The sequence below is a fragment of the Amaranthus tricolor genome, chromosome 15, assembly GCF_026212465.1.
Source record: "Amaranthus tricolor cultivar Red isolate AtriRed21 chromosome 15, ASM2621246v1, whole genome shotgun sequence".
Lineage (NCBI taxonomy): Eukaryota > Viridiplantae > Streptophyta > Magnoliopsida > Caryophyllales > Amaranthaceae > Amaranthus > Amaranthus tricolor.
Window position 1 is genome coordinate 4,024,693 of NC_080061.1, and position 24,682 is coordinate 4,049,374.

The following is a 24,682-nucleotide window of genomic DNA, read 5'->3' on the forward strand; positions in this document are numbered from 1 at the left end:
AAACTTTTTTAAGTTTGCAGTCACGAGGACAGTTAATTAGAAAACTTTAGTTATTGCAGCTGTAACCTGTAAGGCTGAAAATGACGAAACATTCTTTGCATTTGAAGGTGTAGGCTACAGAAAAGATTAACTTTGAGCTTCAATCATATATCATCGCTCCAATTATTATATAAATAATGCACCGACCAAGCGACCAACAGTCCACCACCATACCATTCCTCATCAAATCACATATATAAACGCAACTAAAATTTTTGATGCAAGAACGCAAATATCTCCACCCATTGGAGAACACCCTACAATTTTGGAGATGCACAAATAAAACAACAAAGTGTATAGGTGAACACATTCACAAGCAATCAATTTAGGCAAGTCAAATAAAACAAAAACATCAACGTCTGACAATGATTAACCATAAAAATAACAGACAAAATGACTTTTTTTTTGTTTAGGATAGTTTGAAGCTCTAAAAATAACCAAAATTTGTTCCAAGGATATTGACGAGTTCAAAATGCACCATAACAAAATTAAAACTGAGCCTACTTAAGATAGGAATCTCATATGACTAGTTTAGTGAGATTTGATGTGTTGCTGAACAACATGGAGTCCCTCTGTCTCCTCACCGTAGTCCTACAATTAAAGTAAGGGTCAGAGAAACCTAGGTATATATAAAACGTAGGCATATTAAAAACACAGAAAACACAAAGGCATCCTCACCTTGACAACAACACAGGAGCACCCAACAACTTTTCTTGCTTTACCCTCTGAATCAATTTTGCACAACTGCAAATGATGTCAAAGATCAAAACTAAGATGAACACTCAAAAATGGTCTATATCAACTGTCAGTCAATAGATGAATGGATTAGGCACTCAGACATAAACAATCACCATTCTTAGAAAAATTCAAATGAGGACAAGGGTATCAGTGACTTACACCGGCCCACTCGCCCAAGGTTTTGGCACTTGGAACAGTAAGCAAGTTGACATTGTGCTCAGCACAGAGAGCCTTGACTAATTTGACATAATCAGGCTGGTCACAATCCTCTGCCAATAAGCAAAGCTGAGCAGCATGCTTCTCAATAGCCTTGGCACCTTCATGAAGCCCACGAGTAAGTCCACCATGTGCAAGAGACTTCTTAAGCACAAGTTGAAGAGCAGTCATCAGGTCCATGGTCTCCCCCAATGGAGCAGGGGTCTCAGCAGCAACAGGAGCCTCCTCACTAGAAAGACAATCAACAATCATCAGTAATGACTAAAGATTGGCAATGAAAAACATCAGACCAAAAGACAAACTTCACAATAATTCTGACAGAAGCACATAAGAGAAAAATATTGTGATCAAACAAAAAAACATGTACTCAAGAACATACCCAGACATGTTGTAAAGTTTTGCAAGTCTTCTCTTATCCTGCAACAAAGACACAAAGCAGGGTGTAAGAATATCAATGATCATCCAAAAATCAAAACACATACAATCACATAAACAAGAATCAATCACAATTATGAACAACTATAGTAATACCTTGAAAAACATTAGCCACAGATGCGTCAGTTATAAATCATTTTCAAAGCAATATAAATTCAGCTCTCATCATTACTAAAATCTTCTAATATTATACAATATTCAAACTAAGATATAATAATTCTATAAGCAAATCTTGACTCAAAGTGATGACTGAAACCAGTTTTTCAGGCACTTAACACATGAACAGCCTGCTAGCAATTAACAGTTAAATTTAGCTGGACTTATTGTCAATAGTATCATATAATCAAAAAAACGAGGTACCCACAGTTCATAAGCCAAAGAGAGTGACCATCCCAAAAACATATGGCAATGGAAAAAGAGCTCCGATAAGTGTGCACACTATTTTTAATTCATCATCGACGTGAGATAAACCACCCCAACACTCACTCACATGCAAACCCCCATCAAATTCACATGTGGTAATAATCAATTAGGATTCTTGTTATTTAATTTAGCTAATTTGGGGTCAATACATTCACAAAGAATCACATAGCAAACCACGATAGATCTACAATTATCAGAGTTCGGCTAATTTTGAACAAATAGTTACATTACAAGCGTGAATTATAAGGATCCTGCTAGTTCCAGTTTTACAGAATTAATTCCAAAAAAATAATTTTAGTCTCTTTTATGGTGAAAAAGACGATTGCGATCAAACATTGTTCATGAAACATAAGTATTAATGGAAATGACATACGATTGATGAAAATATACATTTAACAAGTAACAATATCAAATACAGAACCAACAATGATATGATAGAAAAACAGCCGATAAAGTGATGAAAATAAACCATTAATTAATCAAAACATATCATTAATAAAGTCACAATATCAAATACTGAACCATCAACGATATGAATGAAAAACAGACTATGAATTGATGAAAACATACGATTAACAAATGGAAATATACGATTAATTGATGAAAACAAAAGAATACTTAAGATAACAAACGATTGCAAAGGAAAGCAGATAACATAATAAAGAGAAGAGGTAAAGACAGATGGAAACCTCGAAGTTGCAGATGATGGTTCGTCGGAGGCGCAAAGAGTAGTAGTATAAGAAATGTGGAGGTTCTTTCTTTATATAAAGTACCTAAACCCTAACCCTTGCCCCGTTTTTCATCTTCCGGGTTTTTTTTTTCTTTTTCATGAACTATGGGCCCTAAAGATTGTTCTTGCAAGTTGAAACAAATAAGTAAAAATGTATAAAAAAAATCATATTATAGTTAATTTTTGAAATTATTTTTCAAGATAAGCAGTTTCTTCTCAAATTTGAATTTTGAGGTTGTTCGCACTTAGTAACAGCGAACAAAGGCAGAGGGTTTAAAAAAAGCAAAAATTATATTCGCTGTTACTAACAGTGAACAAAGCTAAAACTTGGTCAAACAGGGAGATCTGCTGTTTTTAGCTCGCATTTGTTCGCTATTATTAACAACGAACAAAGACCGAAGGTCAAAAATAGTCAAATTCTTTGTTCGCTATTAGTAATAGAGAACAAACTCTTTGACTTTTTTTTACCTATGGTCTTTGTTCGTTGTTACTAACAGCGAATAGCCTCAAACCACAACTTTGGGAAAAAACTGCTTATCTTGAGAATTATTTTGCAAAGTTTACTATTATATGAATTTCTATATTTTTTTTGCTTACTTGTTTCAAATTTTCCAACATTGGTGACTTGTAGAAGCCCTACAATTAAAAAAAAGACAAATCTACTTGCCTTGGGCGTTTTATTTTTTGGAAGGTGCTTACGATTAGATGACACCAAAAATAAGAAGTTTATAAGCTATAAATTTTTATTATTAGACTATTTAACTCAAATATAAGTTAAGTTTTATGGTGAGATCGCCTCATACTTGTGTTAATTTTAACCTTATTCTAGAAAAAAATATTTGATTTAATAATAATAATTTTCTTATCATAAAAATTAGGAAAAAAAAAGTAACGAGGCAAATGTATATCGGTTTCAAATTGGTTGAGTATGTTCATAATGGATTCCAACTTTATCAAAAATTATTTACACAAAGACTTTGACGAGACGGTCTCATAATGAGACCGTCAATTTGGATCGGCCCAATTTGCGCATGTAACAGTATTATACGATTTTTTTTGTTTTTTTATTTTTTGAGCATTAATCAATTTTGATCTCAAAGGTATCAATTTTGACCTTAAAGGTATCAATTTCAACGTAAAGTAAAACCTAAACAGATCAATTAAAATAAGAAATTTCAATTTGGACCTATAAAGGATCAATTTTAACGTTAAAATGATCAATTTTTACCTAAATATGATTTTATTTTCACAATTTCACAACGAAGTTTAATAAAAAGATATTATTCTATCATTTATAGATGAATTTCAAACAACAAATGAATGGTCAATAAAACTATTAATAATAGTGTTAAACATTGCACGATACAAGTACTCTTATTCAATGCATATAAAATGGTTTTAATAGAACACAAGAGTACTTGTACTCTTTAATCCAATCATTAATAGTAATATTGCTCTTTCCTCGACATTTTTTTCTTCATAACGGACTTGGAAATAAAGTTGTTGGTATATGTTTGCTTACCCTGGATATGAAGGTAGAGGAATTTTTGATTTCGAATTATGTTTGTCATGATTCAATAAATGCTCTTGGAAATGACCAAGAGTTCAACGTTTATTTGTTATAAAAAAATTCAATTTTGATATAAGAATGATCAATTTAAACCTTAAAGTGATTAATTATATCAGTTATAACTTATAAAAAATTCAATTTTAATCTTAAATGTATTAATTATGACCTTAAACAGATCAAGTATTGGACACGTATTGAGAAAAATTATAATTGGGCTAATAGGACTATGCGTTTCATATTGAGACGACCTCGTCCAAGACTAGTTGATTTCTTTATTTGTTTAAGACTACACGGTAAGCTAAAAGAAGAAAATCTAGGTGTAAATCAAACCCGAAATATTTATTGAGGTATTTGCTCCAATTGAGATAAGTCTCAATTTTCATTTCACCCAATATAAATATCTCATAATCGAAAATTATGGGTTAACAAGTAAGGACTTTTCTTTTCATTATTACGACAATAGTTCAATTTTCATTTTCTGCTTTTTTTTTTTGTAAATCCTCAAGTGAGATGATGACATGGTAGAACCATCTTTATTGGGCAAATTCAATGCATATTTAATGTCTTAAAATGTTATAACCTTAAAATAATTACTTATAATTTTAAATTAATCACTTTTATAGTTTTTAAGTAATCTCTTATAACCTTAAAGTTATTATTTACAATTTTTAAGCGATCAATTAGAGAAAAAAATAATTATTATGAATACAAATTTTTATATGAAACGGTCTTACTGTGAGACGCGCTTTATAAATGAGTTAAATTAAATAGCATAATAATATAAGTTATTAGATTATAGAGTTCTTTTTTTGGTATCGTCTTACCAAGAGACGGTCTTAAATAAGACTAAAACTAAAATTAAACTCTATTACAAGTTATTTCGAACTCAAAATGATACATTAATCAATTATGAAAATAAGTTTGTTAAAACAAAGTTAACAAATGAATGTCAAACCAAAATTTTTTAATAAGTTTATATAAAACTGACAATATAAGTAGGTTGAGGGGTAGTAGCTATTAAGTGAGAATTCAAACTAAGATCTAATTTAAGAAAGATAATATATGATTCAACTAACAAAGACTCCTTTCTCAAAATTTTGTATAAAATAGAAATATTTTTGATAAAAATTCAGAACACTACAAGTGTGTTTCGTATGCAATTTTTTTGATCAGGTAAGGGAAACGGATAAGTAAATTCATTACTTTTCGTTTGTTAAGATAATTAGATTCCCATTTCCGTTTCCTTTTAATAATTGATTCCTCAAATTTGTTTCTACTCTCAAAGCTCCGATAAGACATTTTAAAAAAGTGGTTTCTGTTACTTAATTATACTAAACAACTAATAACAATAAGTCTTATCATTTTCCTTATCCCTTTTTAAAACTTTCCCTTTCTATTTCTCTTCCACTTTTTACCCCAAACACCCCCTACAATTAAATAAAATAAGAATTGACTAATTTTGTAAAACTTTCCCTAGAGAAAAAGACTTCTTTCATTCCACAAATTATGTTACATTTTTTATTTTGATCTTTCATTTGCTACAATTTTTTTAAAAGAATTACCATGAACAATATAATTTCTTGTTAATTTTCATACAATAATACCCAATTTTGATTAACTATGTATAATATCAATTTAGGGGTATAAACTTTTATTTAACTATTAATTTACCTTTCTTTTCAGTCAAATAATCTACAATAAACAAAAGTTGGTATTATTTTAGGCCAACTTTCACCAAAATTGGTATTATTCATGGTTAATCAAAAATTAGTATTGTTGTAGGAAAATAAGCGAAAATTTGTTTTATTCACGGTATTTTTTTTCTTTTACAAATTCATTGTCTTTCTCTAGTTTCCTATATATCACACGTTTTTATTTGGAAAAATCATCTAGAATATTTTAACATTTTTATAATTTTAATCCTACTTACTGATTAATTATGAATAATTCCAACTTTAAGGTATTTTTCTAAAGTAATTCCGATAACCGAATAACTTGTTATAGCAATTTTATTTTAAAAAAAGATAAATTAAATAAGATGTCGAAAAAATGTTAAAAAATTTTAAAAAATTAATTTTTTTATTATTCAAAATTTTTTATGTAAATTTTCTTAAATTTTTATCTAATTTTACTTTAATTTTCAGTTTATTCTTTGGTGAATTATCCAAGTTTACATTAATTTTTCTCAAATTATTTACTATAATAGGTCATCGACTTACCTAAGTTTACTCTAGATAGATATTCTATTATTCATAATTTATCAAGTAGAATGATTGCAAAAAAAAAAAATCATAAAAATATTAAATTATTTTAAATCCTATTTATTTTTATTTTGAGAGATCTTTTAAATTGCACGTTTACCCACTTTTTTTTTTTTTGATGCAAGTTTACCCACTTATTTCTCAAGTTTGTTCACATTTTATGGTTACACAAAATGCTATTGGACAACAGTAGGGAGGGCAACTCATTTTGAAATGGAAAAGACTCAAAGTTTTGCTGAAGACTTGCAGACATTTCTTTTTGATCATCATAACTTTTTCAAAAATGCAGATATTAAAAGCGATGATTCTTCAAAAAAAATGAATAAACAAATGTTATGTATAAACAATCAAGAGGATGAAGATATAGAGAAATGGGTGAAATACAGTTATTCATCCTTTCATCAAATACTGCTTGTGGGTGAAGGAGACTTCTCTTTTTCATTGTCTTTGGCTCACAATTTGGGTTCTGCCTCCAATATTGTTGCTACTTCTCTTGACTCTTATGGTTTATTACTCTTTCTCATTTTTTTTTTGATTTTGTTGTTCTAGTTTTTTTATCATTTAAAATAGGGTTTTATATTATATGTATGATCTCTGTCACCTTTTGATTTTATTTACAAAAATTGATTAAATTTTGTTGGGTTTTCTTTATTTACATTATCCTATATTATTGCCTAAAATTTATATTGGGTAATTTTGGGGTTGTGTGCACTTAAATATGTATAATTCAGTATGTGTTCATGTAAATGTTCTTTTGCCTGTTGGAGTTAAATCATGGTTCAAATGGAAGCTTTAACAAATTCACTTATGAGTTAACTCAAAACCCATCATTTTAGTGTATCAAAATCCGTCATTTTAGTGTAAATTGCATGAAATTCTGATATTTATGAAGTCATAATAGTACTTTTATATGAAAAATCTTGCTTATGGATACTTTTATATACTTATTGAACCCAATTTTGGTGTCCTTGTCTATAGTAGGCTTCATTCTTTTGTATCGTCTTCATGTTCATGTAAATTTTATGCCTAATCTGACACTTATTAAGTTATAATAGGAGTAGTACTTTGGGATGGAAGAAAATTCTCGCTTATGGATTCCTTTAAATATTAATCAGACCCCATTTTGGTGTCTTTGTCAATAGTAGGCTCAATTTCTTTTTCATGGACTTTTCCTCATTTAAAGTTAATACCTTATTAGCCTTTTCCACTCTTATTGACCCTTAACTTGAACTTTGGTGGTTCTTCTCTGAATTTGTTTGTTTTGACTTTTTAACTTAGTTTTTGTCCAATTTTTATTTTTTATTTTTTATTTTTTATTTTGCAATGTGAAGAGTGTAAAATCCAAGTGTTTGTTTGAGTTCGAAATCTCTTGTTATTGTGCAATATGTATTGTTCGGTGCCTATTCTTTACTCCTTTGTTCCTTAGAGTTTTCTACATTGTGGTTATCTATGCAAGAGTTTTTTTTTTTATCACAATGTAGAGTAACAGAGGAAATTATTTAATACCACACAAGTGGATTTACATGGAACAAGGTGTTTGAGTGACATAATCCTAGAGCATTAAATACCCATACATGGTGATAAATTAAAAGGAATTGTGCTTGTTTCTTATTTTTTGAATGTTTTTGATATTGGTCGACTCACTTAGCCATTACCTCATATTTGTATATGAGGAAAACTCTTTTAGAGTATATGTTTAGATAATCTAATGTGAATTGTACATAGTATAACCTTATTAGGATTATGCTCTTAGTTTAGAAAACTGTGTCTAGGTGTACTTAAGGCTAGCATCTTCGGTATGCGATGGACTTGGTGTCTTGATAAAGCAAGGGAGGTGATTCCTTAAGGCAAGCACCATGGAGTGCCTCAAGGCAAGAGCATTAGTGCATCTTTTGGTTTTAGCCTAAGAAACTCATTTGATGAACTTGCCCACCAGATAATGTTTTCTCTTGCCTTCTCTTCTTTTTGGGTATTCTTTAGGGGGTTTTAGTTTCCTTTTTTTTGGGTTTAGAGGGCCTCACATTCAAGGCTAGTGATTTCTCCTTAGGCCTAAACCTAGGCTCTGGAGACTTTTAGCGCCTCAGGTTTTTTAAAACTAAGGGTTATGATAAGAACGTGTTAATTTAACTATGTTGATCCATTGATTCAATATCTTCATTATGGCATAGAATTCTTCATCATTTTCTGAAATTGACTATTCACCCAATTTAGGCTTAGTATGATCCCTGTGTTTCTGGCATTTAGCTACTTAATGAGGACTCAGTAACAAGAATAATATTGGCATAGGTTCTTTAACAAAGAAGTACAAGAAAGCAAGATCAAACTTGGTTAAGCTGCAGAAGCTAGGAGCCTTCCTTTTACACGAGGTCGATGCAACTAAAATGAAGCTTCACACTGATCTCAAGATGAGGAAGTTTGATCGCATTATCTTCAACTTTCCTCATGCCGGCTTTCATGGAAGGGAAGATAATCCGCTTATTATTAAGTAATGTTTGATGTTTTCTTTTGTTTTCTAAAAATCAGTAAAGCTATTTTACAGATATCAGTGATAATGAAGTTCTATGTTGCTTTGTTATGTGCAGAAAGCATAGGAGGCTTGTGCATGACTTTTTCCACAATGCAAGGGGTATGCTGCGACTTAATGGTGAAATTCATGTTAACCATAAAACATCGGCCCCATTTTGTAACTGGAATCTCGAGGAGCTTGCTTCTCAGAACTCGCTTGTACTTTTTGACTGTGTACCCTTTCGTATTGAGAACTATCCGGGTTATAACAACAAGAGAGGGGATAGCTGGAGGTGTGACGAGCCTTTTCCTTTGGGAGAATGCAGCACTTTCAAATTCATTTTCTCACCTGGGTCTAGAGATAGGCACAGGTCGGGTTGGCATGCAAGTGGCTTGGGCATGGCGCGGCATGATACACAAAGCTATGGGTTAGGGCTGTGGCAGGGACAAGATGTTTTGAATTTGGTACGGCGTGTGCTTTGTGCCAGGCAGCCCACTTTTTCGCATGAAAACATGACCCGCCAGACATGGCGCGTTCCGACACAAAACACAGAACATCCTGCCCCAACCTACCGGCCTGTTCAAACACTGCCTGACTTTCCGACACAAAGCACAGCGCATCTTGGCCCTCCCTTCCGGCCTGTTCAAACACTGCCTGATGTCTCGACACAAAACGCAGCACATCCCACCCCACCCTACAGGCTTGCTCAAACGCGGCTTGATGTTCCGACACAAATCACAGCACACCCTGTCACACATTACAGTCTCTCTCAAATACGGCCTGATTTCCCGACACGAAACACAGCACATCCCACCGCACACTACAGTCTCTCCCAGATGCGGTCTGATGTTCCAACACAAAACCAGCAAATCCCCTCCCACGTCACTGTCTCACTCAAACACGGCCTGCAGCTAGCACAGCATAGCCATTCCCACCTTTACCCGGCTCTAAGATGTTGAGAAATTGGACTCTGCCACAAGAACAGAATCCTGCTAGTACCACTATTGGCTCCCTCTCCAGGTTCCTTTCGGAATATTTCTCATGTGGAGGAGACATCAGGCCTTCCTAATTAAAGAAGAGTAAGTCGAAGCCGAAGCTATGATAAATTTGTTAACATGGGCTTATGAAAGACTTTTGGTTTTCTTCATCCATTTTCTATAGGAGCTTCATTGCTTGCGTCTTACATCAGAGTTTAAATGGTATGCCTCATTGTTGTTGCTTCTGACTTCTTACTGGTGCCAACATGGGAACTAGGCATGTTGTGCATATGAATCAATCAATGTTTTAATGAAGAAAAAATAGGTGTAGCTAGGATTTTGGAAAGCTTAGGTTATGTTGATTGATTTTTCTGTGTTGTGCTTGGATTTTGTGAAGAAAGTTATGAAACTACTTAAACATGTCTGTTATTTGACCCTATATCAAATCATTTACCATCTCTTATAGTGTTTCACCATTTTTGATTATTCATGCGGAAAATGTTTAATCATGTATGTGTTAATATCTCAGAGTTATGTGAGTGAAACTCACATCTTTGCTACCGTAAAGCGCAGGAGCGTTGGCCTAGTCGTCCAGACGCTAGCAGCTTGGAGAGGGGAATGAGGAGAAACCTCTTTCAAGTGCCTTCATTTAGTGGGACACAAACTTACTAAAACCTTACAATCATAAATAAGATTCTTCACTATGTGATCTAAATTCTAAGAGTACTTAGTGTTGTCAACATGGTGTTTAAACGGTCAATTAGAAACGACCTTGTTGTTTGCATTATCACTCACAAGAGAAGAGTAAAATTGCGTACATCTCTAAAACTCAACATTAGGTGGGAGCCAGTAGTCAGTTGATGGCATTGGGGTAATAAAATGTCTTAGTAATTACTATTGTCTATATTTTTATAAGCTTTCCTTAATTTATACAATTGTTTTAGTAACGGAAAAATTCTAACTTTCTATTATATCATATGTAAAAGAAGTTTTAAAAATTTTGTATGCTCATAAGAGAATAATAAGTTAGTTTAATTGTTGAAGATTTTCTCAAAACTTAAGATGAACTTAGATAATGAATAATTAATTAAATTAAAAAAAAAAATTGGCTATGAAATAAAAAATATACTCCCTTGAAATACAGAGGATAAGATGTTGACATTGAATGAAATGCAAATGACGTTCCATATACTCGACTGTCCACTCCTACTACAGTCTAAACTACAATAGTGTGACTATACAGAAAGAAACTAAAGAGACTTCTTGGGAGATGAGGCCTAATACAAGTAAATTTTCCATATCCACTTGTAATAAATGATACTCATCCATCGAAAACTAATTATTATAACTCTTGGAAAATGCAGAATAATAATTATGACATTAATACAGGTTTCATGCATTTAGATTCAGTTCAGGAGTATATATATAATTTATAGAGTTGGAGAATTTGGATGAACTATAAACAAATTATAGGAGGGAATATGGAGGGTGAAAAATGGATAAAACATTACAGTAGTAAGCAGAAAATACTGTTAATCGGGGAAGGAGATTTCTCCTTTGCACTTAGTCTTGCTACTGCTTTTGGAAATGCTACCAATATCGTGGCTACTTCCATAGATTCCCCAGGTTTGATCTGTTTTCTATTCTTATTCTATTGTACTAAATAATAAAGAATCATTGGTTAGCGTTATGATTCGTTGTAATTCACTCCTTTCACTAATTTTCGATTCTTATCACTTGTATGAACGATAAATCTCCATTTTATTTTATTGTGTAAAATGAATCATGGTACCATTGATCTGAAAGTGGAATATTATTTCATGTGGTCGATATTTGTTTGAAATTAAGGCTTTAACATTATTGTGTACTTGTATTATGAATCATGATATGTTCAAGTCTCACAAGTTAATAGTACAACTAATAGGAAATAATTGCAGATATGCTGCAGATGAGGTATGCAAAGGCGAAGAGCAACCTTGACCTTCTTGAGGCGTACGGATGCAATCTGGTGTATGGAGTCGATGCACATACCATGCATAAACATCGTGCCTTGCAAAATCAAACTTTTGATAGAATTGTTTTCAATTTTCCACATGCAGAACTGTTTTTACGTGAACACAGTTGCTCGCAAATCGAGTATAACTATTATCCCTACTCATTTTGTTTTTCTCATATGACTTTTCACATTTATTAAGCTTTATTTGCGCAAAATATATAAAAATATTTTGAATTTATTATATTTTTATATAGATGATTTTCTAACAACAATTGACTAAATAGATTGAATCATAACTAGTTTTCAATATTTAAATATAGTTTTTTAATGGGAAATTCTATAGTAGTAGACTTTAAAATTAACAATTACAATGAATAATTCAAAAAAATAAAAATTAATAAAGCATTACTTTTAAAAATGATATCATTAGTTAAGAAATAAATAACTCAAATTTTATTTCAAAATAATTAATGTTTGAAATTGTATGATTATGGTGTTATAGAATTATTGTGGACTTATACTTAAATGCAGTTCTTCAATTTAAATTTTAGTGAACTTTGTATAACTACTGAATAGATTGAGTTTTCCTTTGCTGGTATTCATTTATTGATCGAGTAGAGTTAAATTCATTATATTTGGATAGCAAATTTATAATGAAAAAAAAGACTGAGAAAGGGAAGGAAAGGAAAGAAAGGGGAGAAGTGGGGAAAGGACTCAAAAAAGGAAAGAAAGGGGAGAAGTGAGGAAATGACTCTATTGGTCACATGATCATTTTAGTTAGACAAAATGAGCCAATTTATACTTTTAAGAAACCTATTATTCCGTGACATTTTGTCACATGATCATTTTTTTAATTTTGACCATAGATTGCTTCACTTGGCTCTTGTATCCCAAGTTACTTGGGAAGCAAGAAACAAAGATGAGCCGACATATCTCCTCTTTATATCAATTTTACAGTCCCTTTTTGTCTTGTTCATCAAAATCAAACCAAGCTGATAAACACAAACACTAACAAAAAGAATGAGTTTTCTGGCGGGGAGATTAGCAGGAAAAGAAGCTGCTTTCTTTCTGGAAGAATCAAAACAAGCGGTTGCTCGTCTTGTAGAAAAAAACCCTAAATTAAAAACCCCAGCAACAAATTCAGAATCCCCAAATGGAACTGCTGATGTTCTCCCTGAAATTCTACGCCATTCTCTTCCGGCCAAAATTTTCCGGTCGGAAAAACCTTGTGATTCTTCACTTTCAACTGATGCTAAATGGGCTGCTCCGAATTCTGATAATGTATCTTCTTCTGTTTCCCCTGATGTTTTGAACCCTCTTCGTGGTTTCTTATCTCTTCCTCAAGTCACTCTTGGTCCAAAGAGGTTTTCTTTATACTCTTAATCTTTCTAATTTGATTTCTACTCCCAGAAATTATGAAATGCAGTTATTACTACATTTTTTTTTTATAAACTTAACCAGTTTAGTCAGTTATAGTAACCTGTGAATTTGGCATTAAGCTGTGTACAATTTGGTAATAAACTGTGAAATCATCCATCTGCCTTCTGTTTTTCTACACTAATTTTAAGCAAGAAATTGAATCTCTTTTAATAAATTTAGATTTGGGTGGGGGGGGGGGGTGTTTGATTTGATGGAAACTATACACCCATAGGAAAATGCAAATGATAGTTTTTTTTGTTTGTTTGATGAAATCCTTGTGCTATGTTTGAATAAAAGGAGATAAAGGGATGCAATTTCATTGATTTGGATCCAAAAGGGAAGAGGAGAGGAATGAAGGGATGCCATTTCATTGATTTGGATACAAAAGGGGAGGGATGGGAACCGGAGGGGAAGAAATTGAATAGAAGTCCTTTTATGATATTTTATTATCCATATCCCCTCACCCTTACTTCATTCCTAAAATGTTATCCAAACACACTCTTAAGGAAACAGAGGTGTTGGGGTTGAAAGGTTGGAGTAAAATTGATTTTTCCTTCTATTTTTGGACAAAAATGTTTGCAAAGTGATGAAAAACTCTTAATTTCCTTGACAGAAAGTAGGGAAAACAACTATTCAGCAAAATGTTCTCCAACAAACCAAACAATGGCTTTAGAAAACCAGGTTGAAAATATCCACATTGATAAGCTACAGGACTACTATGTGCACTGTTCCTATGAGTTTCAAATAGAGGAATGGTTTATTGAATTGTCTTGCATTGCCACACTTTATAGTTCTGCCTTTTCAAGTCAAGTCAATGTGTGGATGCAGGTGGCAGTTACCGACAGCGGAGTTTTCTATTACAGCATCAACGGCTAATGATTTACGGCTTAAGCAACAACCAGAAATCAATCCTGAAAAAATAAGAGCTGCAGCCGAAGGTTTTGCACAAAGTATGTCTTGTGTTTTTGCATTGACTTCTTGCTCTTATTCCCTAGTCCTTTTTCATGCTAGTAGATTATGCTGAATCATACTATAATCTCTTTAACTTTCACAACGTCTCTACTCTGATGAGTATAATTATATTTTTTGTGATCTGTTTTTATCAATTGAGATTTGTTTATTTTTTGTTCAAGTCGGGACAGCTTTTGCTGTTGCTACTGCGATAATCTTTGGAAGTGCTGCAGTCACCTATGGATTAGTTGCATCAAAGCTAGACATTCATACTGTACGTGAATCACTTGCTGTTTTTTATTACTATTTGTGGCTTTTGATAGATTTGTATCTCATTTTGAGATTTGTGATTTTGAAAGTTATAGTGGGGCTTGTCAAATTGGGCAGCATCAGGATCATTTCGATTCTGATGTGATTTTGTACTGCAAGTTAAAAGCTTTGCTATAAAACAAACAATTGACATAGTGATTCTGGGCTAAACTGATCAAACTCTTTAATGTGATAGAATAATTTCTTAAAGGGAATTTGAGGAATTGGATGACACAATTTAGTGTGGTTCAGTTGTCTTGCTTGTCAGCCATACATAGGGAGGGTTACATCCTTTTCACCTGTTGATAAGCTTATATAGTAGGGGTATTAACTGGGATACCTTTGTGTGCACATACTAGACTAGCTTGAAAATTGAGCTTATGAATATGAGAATATCACAAATTAAACAAAGGCACTTAGAAAAATCACTGCAATCGTCCCTTTATTGACTAAATGCTTAGAAAGTTGGCACACAACTCTCATTTACGTTTTCTTGAAGGTCATTAGAGGGATTTTCCATACACCATTTCACCGTGATGACCAAGAGAAAACAATATTTACATCACATTTTGGTACCTCCGCATATCGGAAGATGCAATTCTGTCTATTGGGATTTCTTGCTATCCCATTCTCCGGGAGGCTCTAAAGGTCAAGTTTATGACCCTTGGTTCTTAAAGAACTTGGGGTAGCCGATTTCTTACACCCACTGTCCTGGGCGATGGCAGTGATCATATCTCCATAATGGAATTTACCCTTTATTGCTCCATCTCTAACTGCAAATTAGGCATTGGGCTTTTGAAGTGATGCCCTCACTCGCTTAGCAAAATTGGGTTTTGTGTATTTGACCAAGCTCATCCATCGATAATCATAAGGCTCGGTTTTGTGTATTTGACCAAGCTCATCCCTCATTTACAAATCACAAGGCAAGGGTTACCACATCCAAACCCATAAGCTATCGGAGATAACAAATTAAGGCATTAGTATCGGAGTTTTGCTATTGGCGTGATTGTTTGGAAACTGTAGACCAATTCTTTCTTCCTTCATTTTAGTTCAAATATAATCTTGATCATATGCTCCTATAAGTTATGCTCACAAGAAGATTTTGCATTGCAGACTGATGATATTAGGACAAAGGGAAGAGATTTAGTCCAGCAAAATTCCGAGAGTTTCAGGAAGCAATTAGCTCCCTTGAGAGATTGGGTATGTTGTATGCTCATTCACTATCATCTCTGCTAGTTTCATTGTTCTTTTTTGTGCAAGCTTGTAAATTGACTAGGAGTTTACAATTATAGGCTGAAAACACTTCAAAGAAATGGCGCCTTAAGACTGAGCAGAATAATATAAAGGAGAAGCCCATTGTGAAGGAGCTTTCCAAAATATTACGTGCAGAAGATTCTGCGTGACTTAAACTACTTGTGCTTTTATGCCCTCCTTGTTTGTAATTATCTCTGTTTGTGCTGACTGTTGTATAGTACTTGTGTTCTCGTCAAATAAAATAAAGTTAACTAGAAATACCGTTTACGTTTATTTGAATGTTGTATTTATGTTATTAAGTGTCAAGATATTCTTCTAAGTTCCCAATCTTAAACGGAAATTATTTAATGGTGTTGGAGTGATGTAATGTTGTTATTAGTTGAAACACAGGAACATGCTTTTTACGTAAGCAGTTTGAAAATATTCTTTTGATATTCTTCTTCATCAAACGTCATAGTTAACTCTGCCCTAGAATGCGTATATAATATCAAAAATTCCTCATTAATCAACGTGATTTGTAAATCATTACAAAAAGACAAAAAAATAATAAAATAAATAAAATAAAAAAGATATATTAAAATAATAAAACTCTCACCCTATTAAAACTTATCACGTAAGGGTAATTTGTTAATCTCACAGATAATCGTTATTTACTAAGACCTTCTTGATATGGTACATAACATGTGCACATTATTACATCGATAACTATGTCGTAGCCTTGTCTTAACGTGTAATTAACTAAAATTTGTTTGTATATCAAATATCGGATTAACCAAACAAATAAAAGTTCACAAATTTTCATTCAAGTAGGTTTTGGCGTGTGCAATCTTAAATTGATCTATATAGTATAACTAAATTTGAGCTGTTTGGTACCATTTCATTATGAGACATTTATATATAGGTTAAGTAGTCCCACTAATACAACTATGATAGTGTCTCACTTAAAAGAAATAATTTAAGTTGTTTGAAAATTTTCTTTTAATCGAGTTTTTTTTATTTTTATTTATTTTTACCATAGGCACAACAAACAAGAGAGAATAATTTACTACTTTGTTGTTGCTTATAACGAACAAAAGAAAAACAATATTATAACGTATGAAAGGACAAAAAAAATAAAAACATTGCTTGTTCGCTGTTAATAATATCGAACATACTATTTGTTTTATTTTGGTATTCATTGTTAGTAAGAACAAGTAAACACTAATCTTAGATCCAGACATAAAAACGCTTATTTTGAAAATTAAAATTTCTTTAAAATTATTTTTTCTAAAAGATTATTTTATTTTATTTTTCAAACGGTTTCATCCCAAAAACAAAGAAGAATGTGGGTGGGAAGCCCCACAAAAAGAAATCCAAACCCGAGAACTAACCTCGAAGTTAAACAGCATACTTAGATAATACGTCGTCGTTCCCCGATTTATCTTTGCATTAAACTATAGCTTTTCCACATTTGCAGAAAAAACTGGGCAATACCAAGTCCAACTGTCAAATTCAGGTGAGTTTTCTTTTCTTGATCGTACTTTCTTCTTTTCATATGGTTTCCATTTCATGATTTATAATCCTTTAATATCGAGTGTTATACATCATGAATTGCTGGTATTATTTGCAACTATTTCTATTAACAAATTTCTATTGTTGTTTTTGTCTTCATTCAATTTAGATATTGAATTACTGTCATTTGCCATATCATGTAATAATATGCGAAGTAGTATCTTCTAGTTTTTTGAAGTAAAAAGATTATTGTTCTTTTAATTATTGAGTAGACCAAGGGAAGATCAAGGTTAGGCAAGAATCGAACCCAAGATTTTAACGGGAAAGTGGTACGTGCTCTTCAATCGATATAAGAACGGATATGGGTGTGAATCATAGTTGAATTTCAGTTTCTTACGTTTCTTTAGCTGTATTTAGCATCTGGGGTTTGTTTATTCAGCTTAATATCCCTCAATTGTGTTTAGTTTTTACAATTTCTCAAGTTAACACCCTAATTCTGTTTTTCTTTTTAACAAAAAATTCTGGAAAAATCTTGTTGCTATGTGCATTGTCATGAAAGCGGCTTGTATTTGATGGGAAGCTATTAAATATGTTTACCCACAGTCCCACATCATTTTTAAATCGGACCCTGCTAATATTAGAACTCTTTTTGAGTGATATGCAACAAACAGGTTTTATACCTATATGTGCTTGGAGTAATGTCTTAGATAAATGATTACGATATATGTAGCATTAAAACCTTATAGATAGGCATTAAATTTATTAGTATCAAACCGGGAGTTTTTTGACAAATTACTTGTCAATTGATATCATTACATGGATGCAATGTGAGGGTAAGAGGGGTTATATTTATGCAACGTTAGTACATTATCCTTGAGGTTGCTTTTGATTGCATACAACATCTGAAACTTTTCATATATAAGAAGTGCACATGATGTGATGATTACTTGTTCATCGTGATTCAAACCAAAGATTTATTCGTCTCCTTTTTCAAGTGTTTGTAAATGGTTTTTTCAGGGTGAATATATACAAACTTATTTACCAAAAAAGGATTTACTTGATCAATTTTCATTCCATGATAATAGAATTTTCGTTAATCTCATAACATGCCACGAAAACTCGATGGAAAAAATGATTGCAAAAAAAATCCTAAAAACATTGAAATCCTATTTATTTTTATTTTGAGAGATCCTTTAAATTGCACGTTTACCCACTCTTTTTTTTTTTTTTGATGCAAGTTTACCCACTTATTTCTCAAGTTTGTTCACATTTTATGGTTACACAAAATGCTACCGGACAGTAGGAAGGGCAACTCATTTTGAAATGGAAAAGACTCAAAGTTTTGTTGAAGACTTGCAGAGATTTGTTTTTGATCATCATAACTTTTTCAAAAATGCAGATATTAAAAGCGATGATTCTTCAAAAGAAATGAATAAACAAATGTTATGTATAAACAATCAAGAGGATGAAGATATAGAGAAATGGGTGAATTACAGTTATACATCCTTTCATCAAATACTGCTTGTGGGTGAAGGAGACTTCTCTTTTTCATTGTCTTTGGCTCACAATTTGGGTTCTGCCTCCAATATTGTTGCTACTTCTCTTGACTCTTATGCTTTATTACTCTTTCTCTTTTTTTTTTGATTTTGTTGTTCTAGTTTTTTTTTCATTTAAAATAGGGTTTTATATTATATGTATGATCTCTGTCACATTTTGATTTTATTTACACAAATTGATTAAAATTTTGTTGGGTTTTCTTTATTTACATTATCCTATATTATTGCCTAAATTTTATATTGGGTGATTTTGGGGTTGTGTGCACTTAAATATGATAATTCAGTATGTGTTCATGTAAATGTTCTTTTGCTTGTTAGGAGTAAAATCATGGTTCAAATGGAAGCTTTAACAAATTCACTTATGAGTTAACTCAAAACCCATCATTTTAGTGTATCAAAATCCGTCATTTTAGTGTAAATTGCATGAAATTCTGATATTTATGAAGTCATAATAGTACTTTTATATGAAAAATCTTGCTTATGGATACTTTTATATACTTATTGAACCCAATTTTGGTGTCCTTGTCTATAGTAGGCTTCATTCTTTTGTATCGTCTTCATGTTCATGTAAATTTTATGCCTAATCTGACACTTATTAAGTTATAATAGGAGTAGTACTTTGGGATGGAAGAAAATTCTCGCTTATGGATTCCTTTAAATATTAATCAGACCCCATTTTGGTGTCTTTGTCAATAGTAGGCTCAATTTCTTTTTCATGGACTTTTCCTCATTTAAAGTTAATACCTTATTAGCCTTTTCCACTCTTATTGACCCTTAACTTGAACTTTGGTGGTTCTTCTCTGAATTTGTTTGTTTTGACTTTTTAACTTAGTTTTTGTCCAATTTTTATTTTTTATTTTTTATTTTTTATTTTGCAATGTGAAGAGTGTAAAATCCAAGTGTTTGTTTGAGTTCGAAATCTCTTGTTATTGTGCAATATGTATTGTTCGGTGCCTATTCTTTACTCCTTTGTTCCTTAGAGTTTTCTACATTGTGGTTATCTATGCAAGAGTTTTTTTTTTTATCACAATGTAGAGTAACAGAGGAAATTATTTAATACCACACAAGTGGATTTACATGGAACAAGGTGTTTGAGTGACATAATCCTAGAGCATTAAATACCCATACATGGTGATAAATTAAAAGGAATTGTGCTTGTTTCTTATTTTTTGAATGTTTTTGATATTGGTCGACTCACTTAGCCATTACCTCATATTTGTATATGAGGAAAACTCTTTTAGAGTATATGTTTAGATAATCTAATGTGAATTGTACATAGTATAACCTTATTAGGATTATGCTCTTAGTTTAGAAAACTGTGTCTAGGTGTACTTAAGGCTAGCATCTTCGGTATGCGATGGACTTGGTGTCTTGATAAAGCAAGGGAGGTGATTCCTTAAGGCAAGCACCATGGAGTGCCTCAAGGCAAGAGCATTAGTGCATCTTTTGGTTTTAGCCTAAGAAACTCATTTGATGAACTTGCCCACCAGATAATGTTTTCTCTTGCCTTCTCTTCTTTTTGGGTATTCTTTAGGGGGTTTTAGTTTCCTTTTTTTTGGGTTTAGAGGGCCTCACATTCAAGGCTAGTGATTTCTCCTTAGGCCTAAACCTAGGCTCTGGAGACTTTTAGCGCCTCAGGTTTTTTAAAACTAAGGGTTATGATAAGAACGTGTTAATTTAACTATGTTGATCCATTGATTCAATATCTTCATTATGGCATAGAATTCTTCATCATTTTCTGAAATTGACTATTCACCCAATTTAGGCTTAGTATGATCCCTGTGTTTCTGGCATTTAGCTACTTAATGAGGACTCAGTAACAAGAATAATATTGGCATAGGTTCTTTAACAAAGAAGTACAAGAAAGCAAGATCAAACTTGGTTAAGCTGCAGAAGCTAGGAGCCTTCCTTTTACACGAGGTCGATGCAACTAAAATGAAGCTTCACACTGATCTCAAGATGAGGAAGTTTGATCGCATTATCTTCAACTTTCCTCATGCCGGCTTTCATGGAAGGGAAGATAATCCGCTTATTATTAAGTAATGTTTGATGTTTTCTTTTGTTTTCTAAAAATCAGTAAAGCTATTTTACAGATATCAGTGATAATGAAGTTCTATGTTGCTTTGTTATGTGCAGAAAGCATAGGAGGCTTGTGCATGACTTTTTCCACAATGCAAGGGGTATGCTGCGACTTAATGGTGAAATTCATGTTAACCATAAAACATCGGCCCCATTTTGTAACTGGAATCTCGAGGAGCTTGCTTCTCAGAACTCGCTTGTACTTTTTGACTGTGTACCCTTTCGTATTGAGAACTATCCGGGTTATAACAACAAGAGAGGGGATAGCTGGAGGTGTGACGAGCCTTTTCCTTTGGGAGAATGCAGCACTTTCAAATTCATTTTCTCACCTGGGTCTAGAGATAGGCACAGGTCGGGTTGGCATGCAAGTGGCTTGGGCATGGCGCGGCATGATACACAAAGCTATGGGTTAGGGCTGTGGCAGGGACAAGATGTTTTGAATTTGGTACGGCGTGTGCTTTGTGCCAGGCAGCCCACTTTTTCGCATGAAAACATGACCCGCCAGACATGGCGCGTTCCGACACAAAACACAGAACATCCTGCCCCAACCTACCGGCCTGTTCAAACACTGCCTGACTTTCCGACACAAAGCACAGCGCATCTTGGCCCTCCCTTCCGGCCTGTTCAAACACTGCCTGATGTCTCGACACAAAACGCAGCACATCCCACCCCACCCTACAGGCTTGCTCAAACGCGGCTTGATGTTCCGACACAAATCACAGCACACCCTGTCACACATTACAGTCTCTCTCAAATACGGCCTGATTTCCCGACACGAAACACAGCACATCCCACCGCACACTACAGTCTCTCCCAGATGCGGTCTGATGTTCCAACACAAAACCAGCAAATCCCCTCCCACGTCACTGTCTCACTCAAACACGGCCTGCAGCTAGCACAGCATAGCCATTCCCACCTTTACCCGGCTCTAAGATGTTGAGAAATTGGACTCTGCCACAAGAACAGAATCCTGCTAGTACCACTATTGGCTCCCTCTCCAGGTTCCTTTCGGAATATTTCTCATGTGGAGGAGACATCAGGCCTTCCTAATTAAAGAAGAGTAAGTCGAAGCCGAAGCTATGATAAATTTGTTAACATGGGCTTATGAAAGACTTTTGGTTTTCTTCATCCATTTTCTATAGGAGCTTCATTGCTTGCGTCTTACATCAGAGTTTAAATGGTATGCCTCATTGTTGTTGCTTCTGACTTCTTACTGGTGCCAACATGGGAACTAGGCATGTTGTGCATATGAATCAATCAATGTTTTAATGAAGAAAAAATAGGTGTAGCTAGGATTTTGGAAAGCTTAGGTTATGTTGATTGATTTTTCTGTGTTGTGCTTGGATTTTGTGAAGAAAGTTATGAAACTACTTAAACATGTCTGTTATTTGACCCTATATCAAATCATTTACCATCTCTTATAGTGTTTCACCATTTTTGATTATTCATGCGGAAAATGTTTAATCATGTATGTGTTAATATCTCAGAGTTATGTGAGTGAAACTCACATCTTTGCTACCGTAAAGCGCAGGAGCGTTGGCCTAGTCGTCCAGACGCTAGCAGCTTGGAGAGGGGAATGAGGAGAAACCTCTTTCAAGTGCCTTCATTTAGTGGGACACAAACTTACTAAAACCTTACAATCATAAATAAGATTCTTCACTATGTGATCTAAATTCTAAGAGTACTTAGTGTTGTCAACATGGTGTTTAAACGGTCAATTAGAAACGACCTTGTTGTTTGCATTATCACTCACAAGAGAAGAGTAAAATTGCGTACATCTCTAAAACTCAACATTAGGTGGGAGCCAGTAGTCAGTTGATGGCATTGGGGTAATAAAATGTCTTAGTAATTACTATTGTCTATATTTTTATAAGCTTTCCTTAATTTATACAATTGTTTTAGTAACGGAAAAATTCTAACTTTCTATTATATCATATGTAAAAGAAGTTTTAAAAATTTTGTATGCTCATAAGAGAATAATAAGTTAGTTTAATTGTTGAAGATTTTCTCAAAACTTAAGATGAACTTAGATAATGAATAATTAATTAAATTAAAAAAAAAAAATTGGCTATGAAATAAAAAATATACTCCCTTGAAATACAGAGGATAAGATGTTGACATTGAATGAAATGCAAATGACGTTCCATATACTCGACTGTCCACTCCTACTACAGTCTAAACTACAATAGTGTGACTATACAGAAAGAAACTAAAGAGACTTCTTGGGAGATGAGGCCTAATACAAGTAAACTTTCCATATCCACTTGTAATAAATGATACTCATCCATCGAAAACTAATTATTATAACTCTTGGAAAATGCAGAATAATAATTATGACATTAATACAGGTTTCATGCATTTAGATTCAGTTCAGGAGTATATATATAATTTATAGAGTTGGAGAATTTGGATGAACTATAAACAAATTATAGGAGGGAATATGGAGGGTGAAAAATGGATAAAACATTACAGTAGTAAGCAGAAAATACTGTTAATCGGGGAAGGAGATTTCTCCTTTGCACTTAGTCTTGCTACTGCTTTTGGAAATGCTACCAATATCGTGGCTACTTCCATAGATTCCCCAGGTTTGATCTGTTTTCTATTCTTATTCTATTGTACTAAATAATAAAGAATCATTGGTTAGCGTTATGATTCGTTGTAATTCACTCCTTTCACTAATTTTCGATTCTTATCACTTGTATGAACGATAAATCTCCATTTTATTTTATTGTGTAAAATGAATCATGGTACCATTGATCTGAAAGTGGAATATTATTTCATGTGGTCGATATTTGTTTGAAATTAAGGCTTTAACATTATTGTGTACTTGTATTATGAATCATGATATGTTCAAGTCTCACAAGTTAATAGTACAACTAATAGGAAATAATTGCAGATATGCTGCAGATGAGGTATGCAAAGGCGAAGAGCAACCTTGACCTTCTTGAGGCGTACGGATGCAATCTGGTGTATGGAGTCGATGCACATACCATGCATAAACATCGTGCCTTGCAAAATCAAACTTTTGATAGAATTGTTTTCAATTTTCCACATGCAGAACTGTTTTTACGTGAACACAGTTGCTCGCAAATCGAGTATAACTATTATCCCTACTCATTTTGTTTTTCTCATATGACTTTTCACATTTATTAAGCTTTATTTGCGCAAAATATATAAAAATATTTTGAATTTATTATATTTTTATATAGATGATTTTCTAACAACAATTGACTAAATAGATTGAATCATAACTAGTTTTCAATATTTACATATAGTTTTTTAATGGGAAATTCTATAGTAGTAGACTTTAAAATTAACAATTACAATGAATAATTCAAAAAAATAAAAATTAATAAAGCATTACTTTTAAAAATGATATCATTAGTTAAGAAATAAATAACTCAGATTTTATTTCAAAATAATTAATGTTTGAAATTGTATGATTATGGTGTTATAGAATTATTGTGGACTTATACTTAAATGCAGTTCTTCAATTTAAATTTTAGTGAACTTTGTATAACTACTGAATAGATTGAGTTTTCCTTTGCTGGTATTCATTTATTGATCGAGTAGAGTTAAATTCATTATATTTGGATAGCAAATTTATAATGAAAAAAAAGAATGAGAAAGGGAAGGAAAGGAAAGAAAGGGGAGAAGTGGGGAAAGGACTCAGAAAAGGAAAGAAAGGGGAGAAGTGAGGAAATGACTCTATTGGTCACATGATCATTTTAG

The 24,682-nt window shown here is 32.9% G+C and overlaps 6 protein-coding genes across 13 annotated transcripts; 5 read left to right on the forward strand and 1 right to left on the reverse strand.

Annotated features, from left to right (window-relative positions):
* Nucleotides 1-348: 348 nt before the first annotated feature.
* LOC130800756 (40S ribosomal protein S12-like) lies at nt 349-2,707 on the reverse strand. The gene is made up of 5 exons (XM_057664365.1): nt 2,541-2,707; nt 1,373-1,410; nt 937-1,222; nt 718-783; nt 349-630 (listed from the first exon to the last, which is right to left on the reverse strand). Exons 2-5 carry the CDS (start codon nt 1,378-1,380, stop codon nt 571-573), a joined length of 420 nt encoding a protein of 139 aa, XP_057520348.1. The 5' UTR covers nt 1,381-1,410; nt 2,541-2,707; the 3' UTR covers nt 349-570.
* Nucleotides 2,708-6,610: 3,903 nt separating this feature from the next.
* Nucleotides 6,611-10,368, forward strand: LOC130800757 (uncharacterized). 2 transcript variants are annotated; one of them, XM_057664366.1, is made up of 3 exons: nt 6,611-6,917; nt 8,699-8,897; nt 8,995-10,368. In XM_057664366.1, exons 1-3 carry the CDS (start codon nt 6,626-6,628, stop codon nt 9,875-9,877), a joined length of 1,374 nt encoding a protein of 457 aa, XP_057520349.1. In that variant the 5' UTR covers nt 6,611-6,625; the 3' UTR covers nt 9,878-10,368. The 2 variants fall into 2 exon arrangements, with proteins under 2 accessions (XP_057520349.1, XP_057520350.1); XM_057664367.1 differs by having other exon boundaries at nt 6,769-6,826.
* Nucleotides 10,369-11,376: 1,008 nt separating this feature from the next.
* On the forward strand, nt 11,377-12,634 carry LOC130800941 (uncharacterized protein At4g26485-like). Its single transcript, XM_057664687.1, has 3 exons — nt 11,377-11,521; nt 11,833-12,015; nt 12,510-12,634. Exons 1-3 carry the CDS (start codon nt 11,377-11,379, stop codon nt 12,632-12,634), a joined length of 453 nt encoding a protein of 150 aa, XP_057520670.1.
* A 121-nt stretch (nt 12,635-12,755) lies between these two features.
* LOC130800758 (uncharacterized) lies at nt 12,756-16,167 on the forward strand. The gene is made up of 5 exons (XM_057664368.1): nt 12,756-13,255; nt 14,139-14,260; nt 14,444-14,535; nt 15,684-15,770; nt 15,863-16,167. The coding sequence occupies exons 1-5, from the start codon at nt 12,912-12,914 to the stop codon at nt 15,971-15,973; spliced, it is 756 nt and encodes a 251-aa protein (XP_057520351.1). The 5' UTR covers nt 12,756-12,911; the 3' UTR covers nt 15,974-16,167.
* Nucleotides 16,168-17,168: 1,001 nt separating this feature from the next.
* LOC130800759 (uncharacterized) lies at nt 17,169-22,381 on the forward strand. 7 transcript variants are annotated; one of them, XM_057664369.1, is made up of 4 exons: nt 17,192-17,319; nt 18,715-18,888; nt 20,712-20,910; nt 21,008-22,381. In XM_057664369.1, exons 2-4 carry the CDS (start codon nt 18,744-18,746, stop codon nt 21,888-21,890), a joined length of 1,227 nt encoding a protein of 408 aa, XP_057520352.1. In that variant the 5' UTR covers nt 17,192-17,319; nt 18,715-18,743; the 3' UTR covers nt 21,891-22,381. The 7 variants fall into 7 exon arrangements, with proteins under 7 accessions (XP_057520357.1, XP_057520352.1, XP_057520355.1 ...); XM_057664372.1 differs by having other exon boundaries at nt 18,715-18,839; XM_057664371.1 differs by having other exon boundaries at nt 18,715-18,810.
* Nucleotides 22,382-23,390: 1,009 nt separating this feature from the next.
* On the forward strand, nt 23,391-24,648 carry LOC130800942 (uncharacterized protein At4g26485-like). The gene is made up of 3 exons (XM_057664688.1): nt 23,391-23,535; nt 23,847-24,029; nt 24,524-24,648. The coding sequence occupies exons 1-3, from the start codon at nt 23,391-23,393 to the stop codon at nt 24,646-24,648; spliced, it is 453 nt and encodes a 150-aa protein (XP_057520671.1).
* The last annotated feature ends 34 nt before the right edge of the window (nt 24,649-24,682 follow it).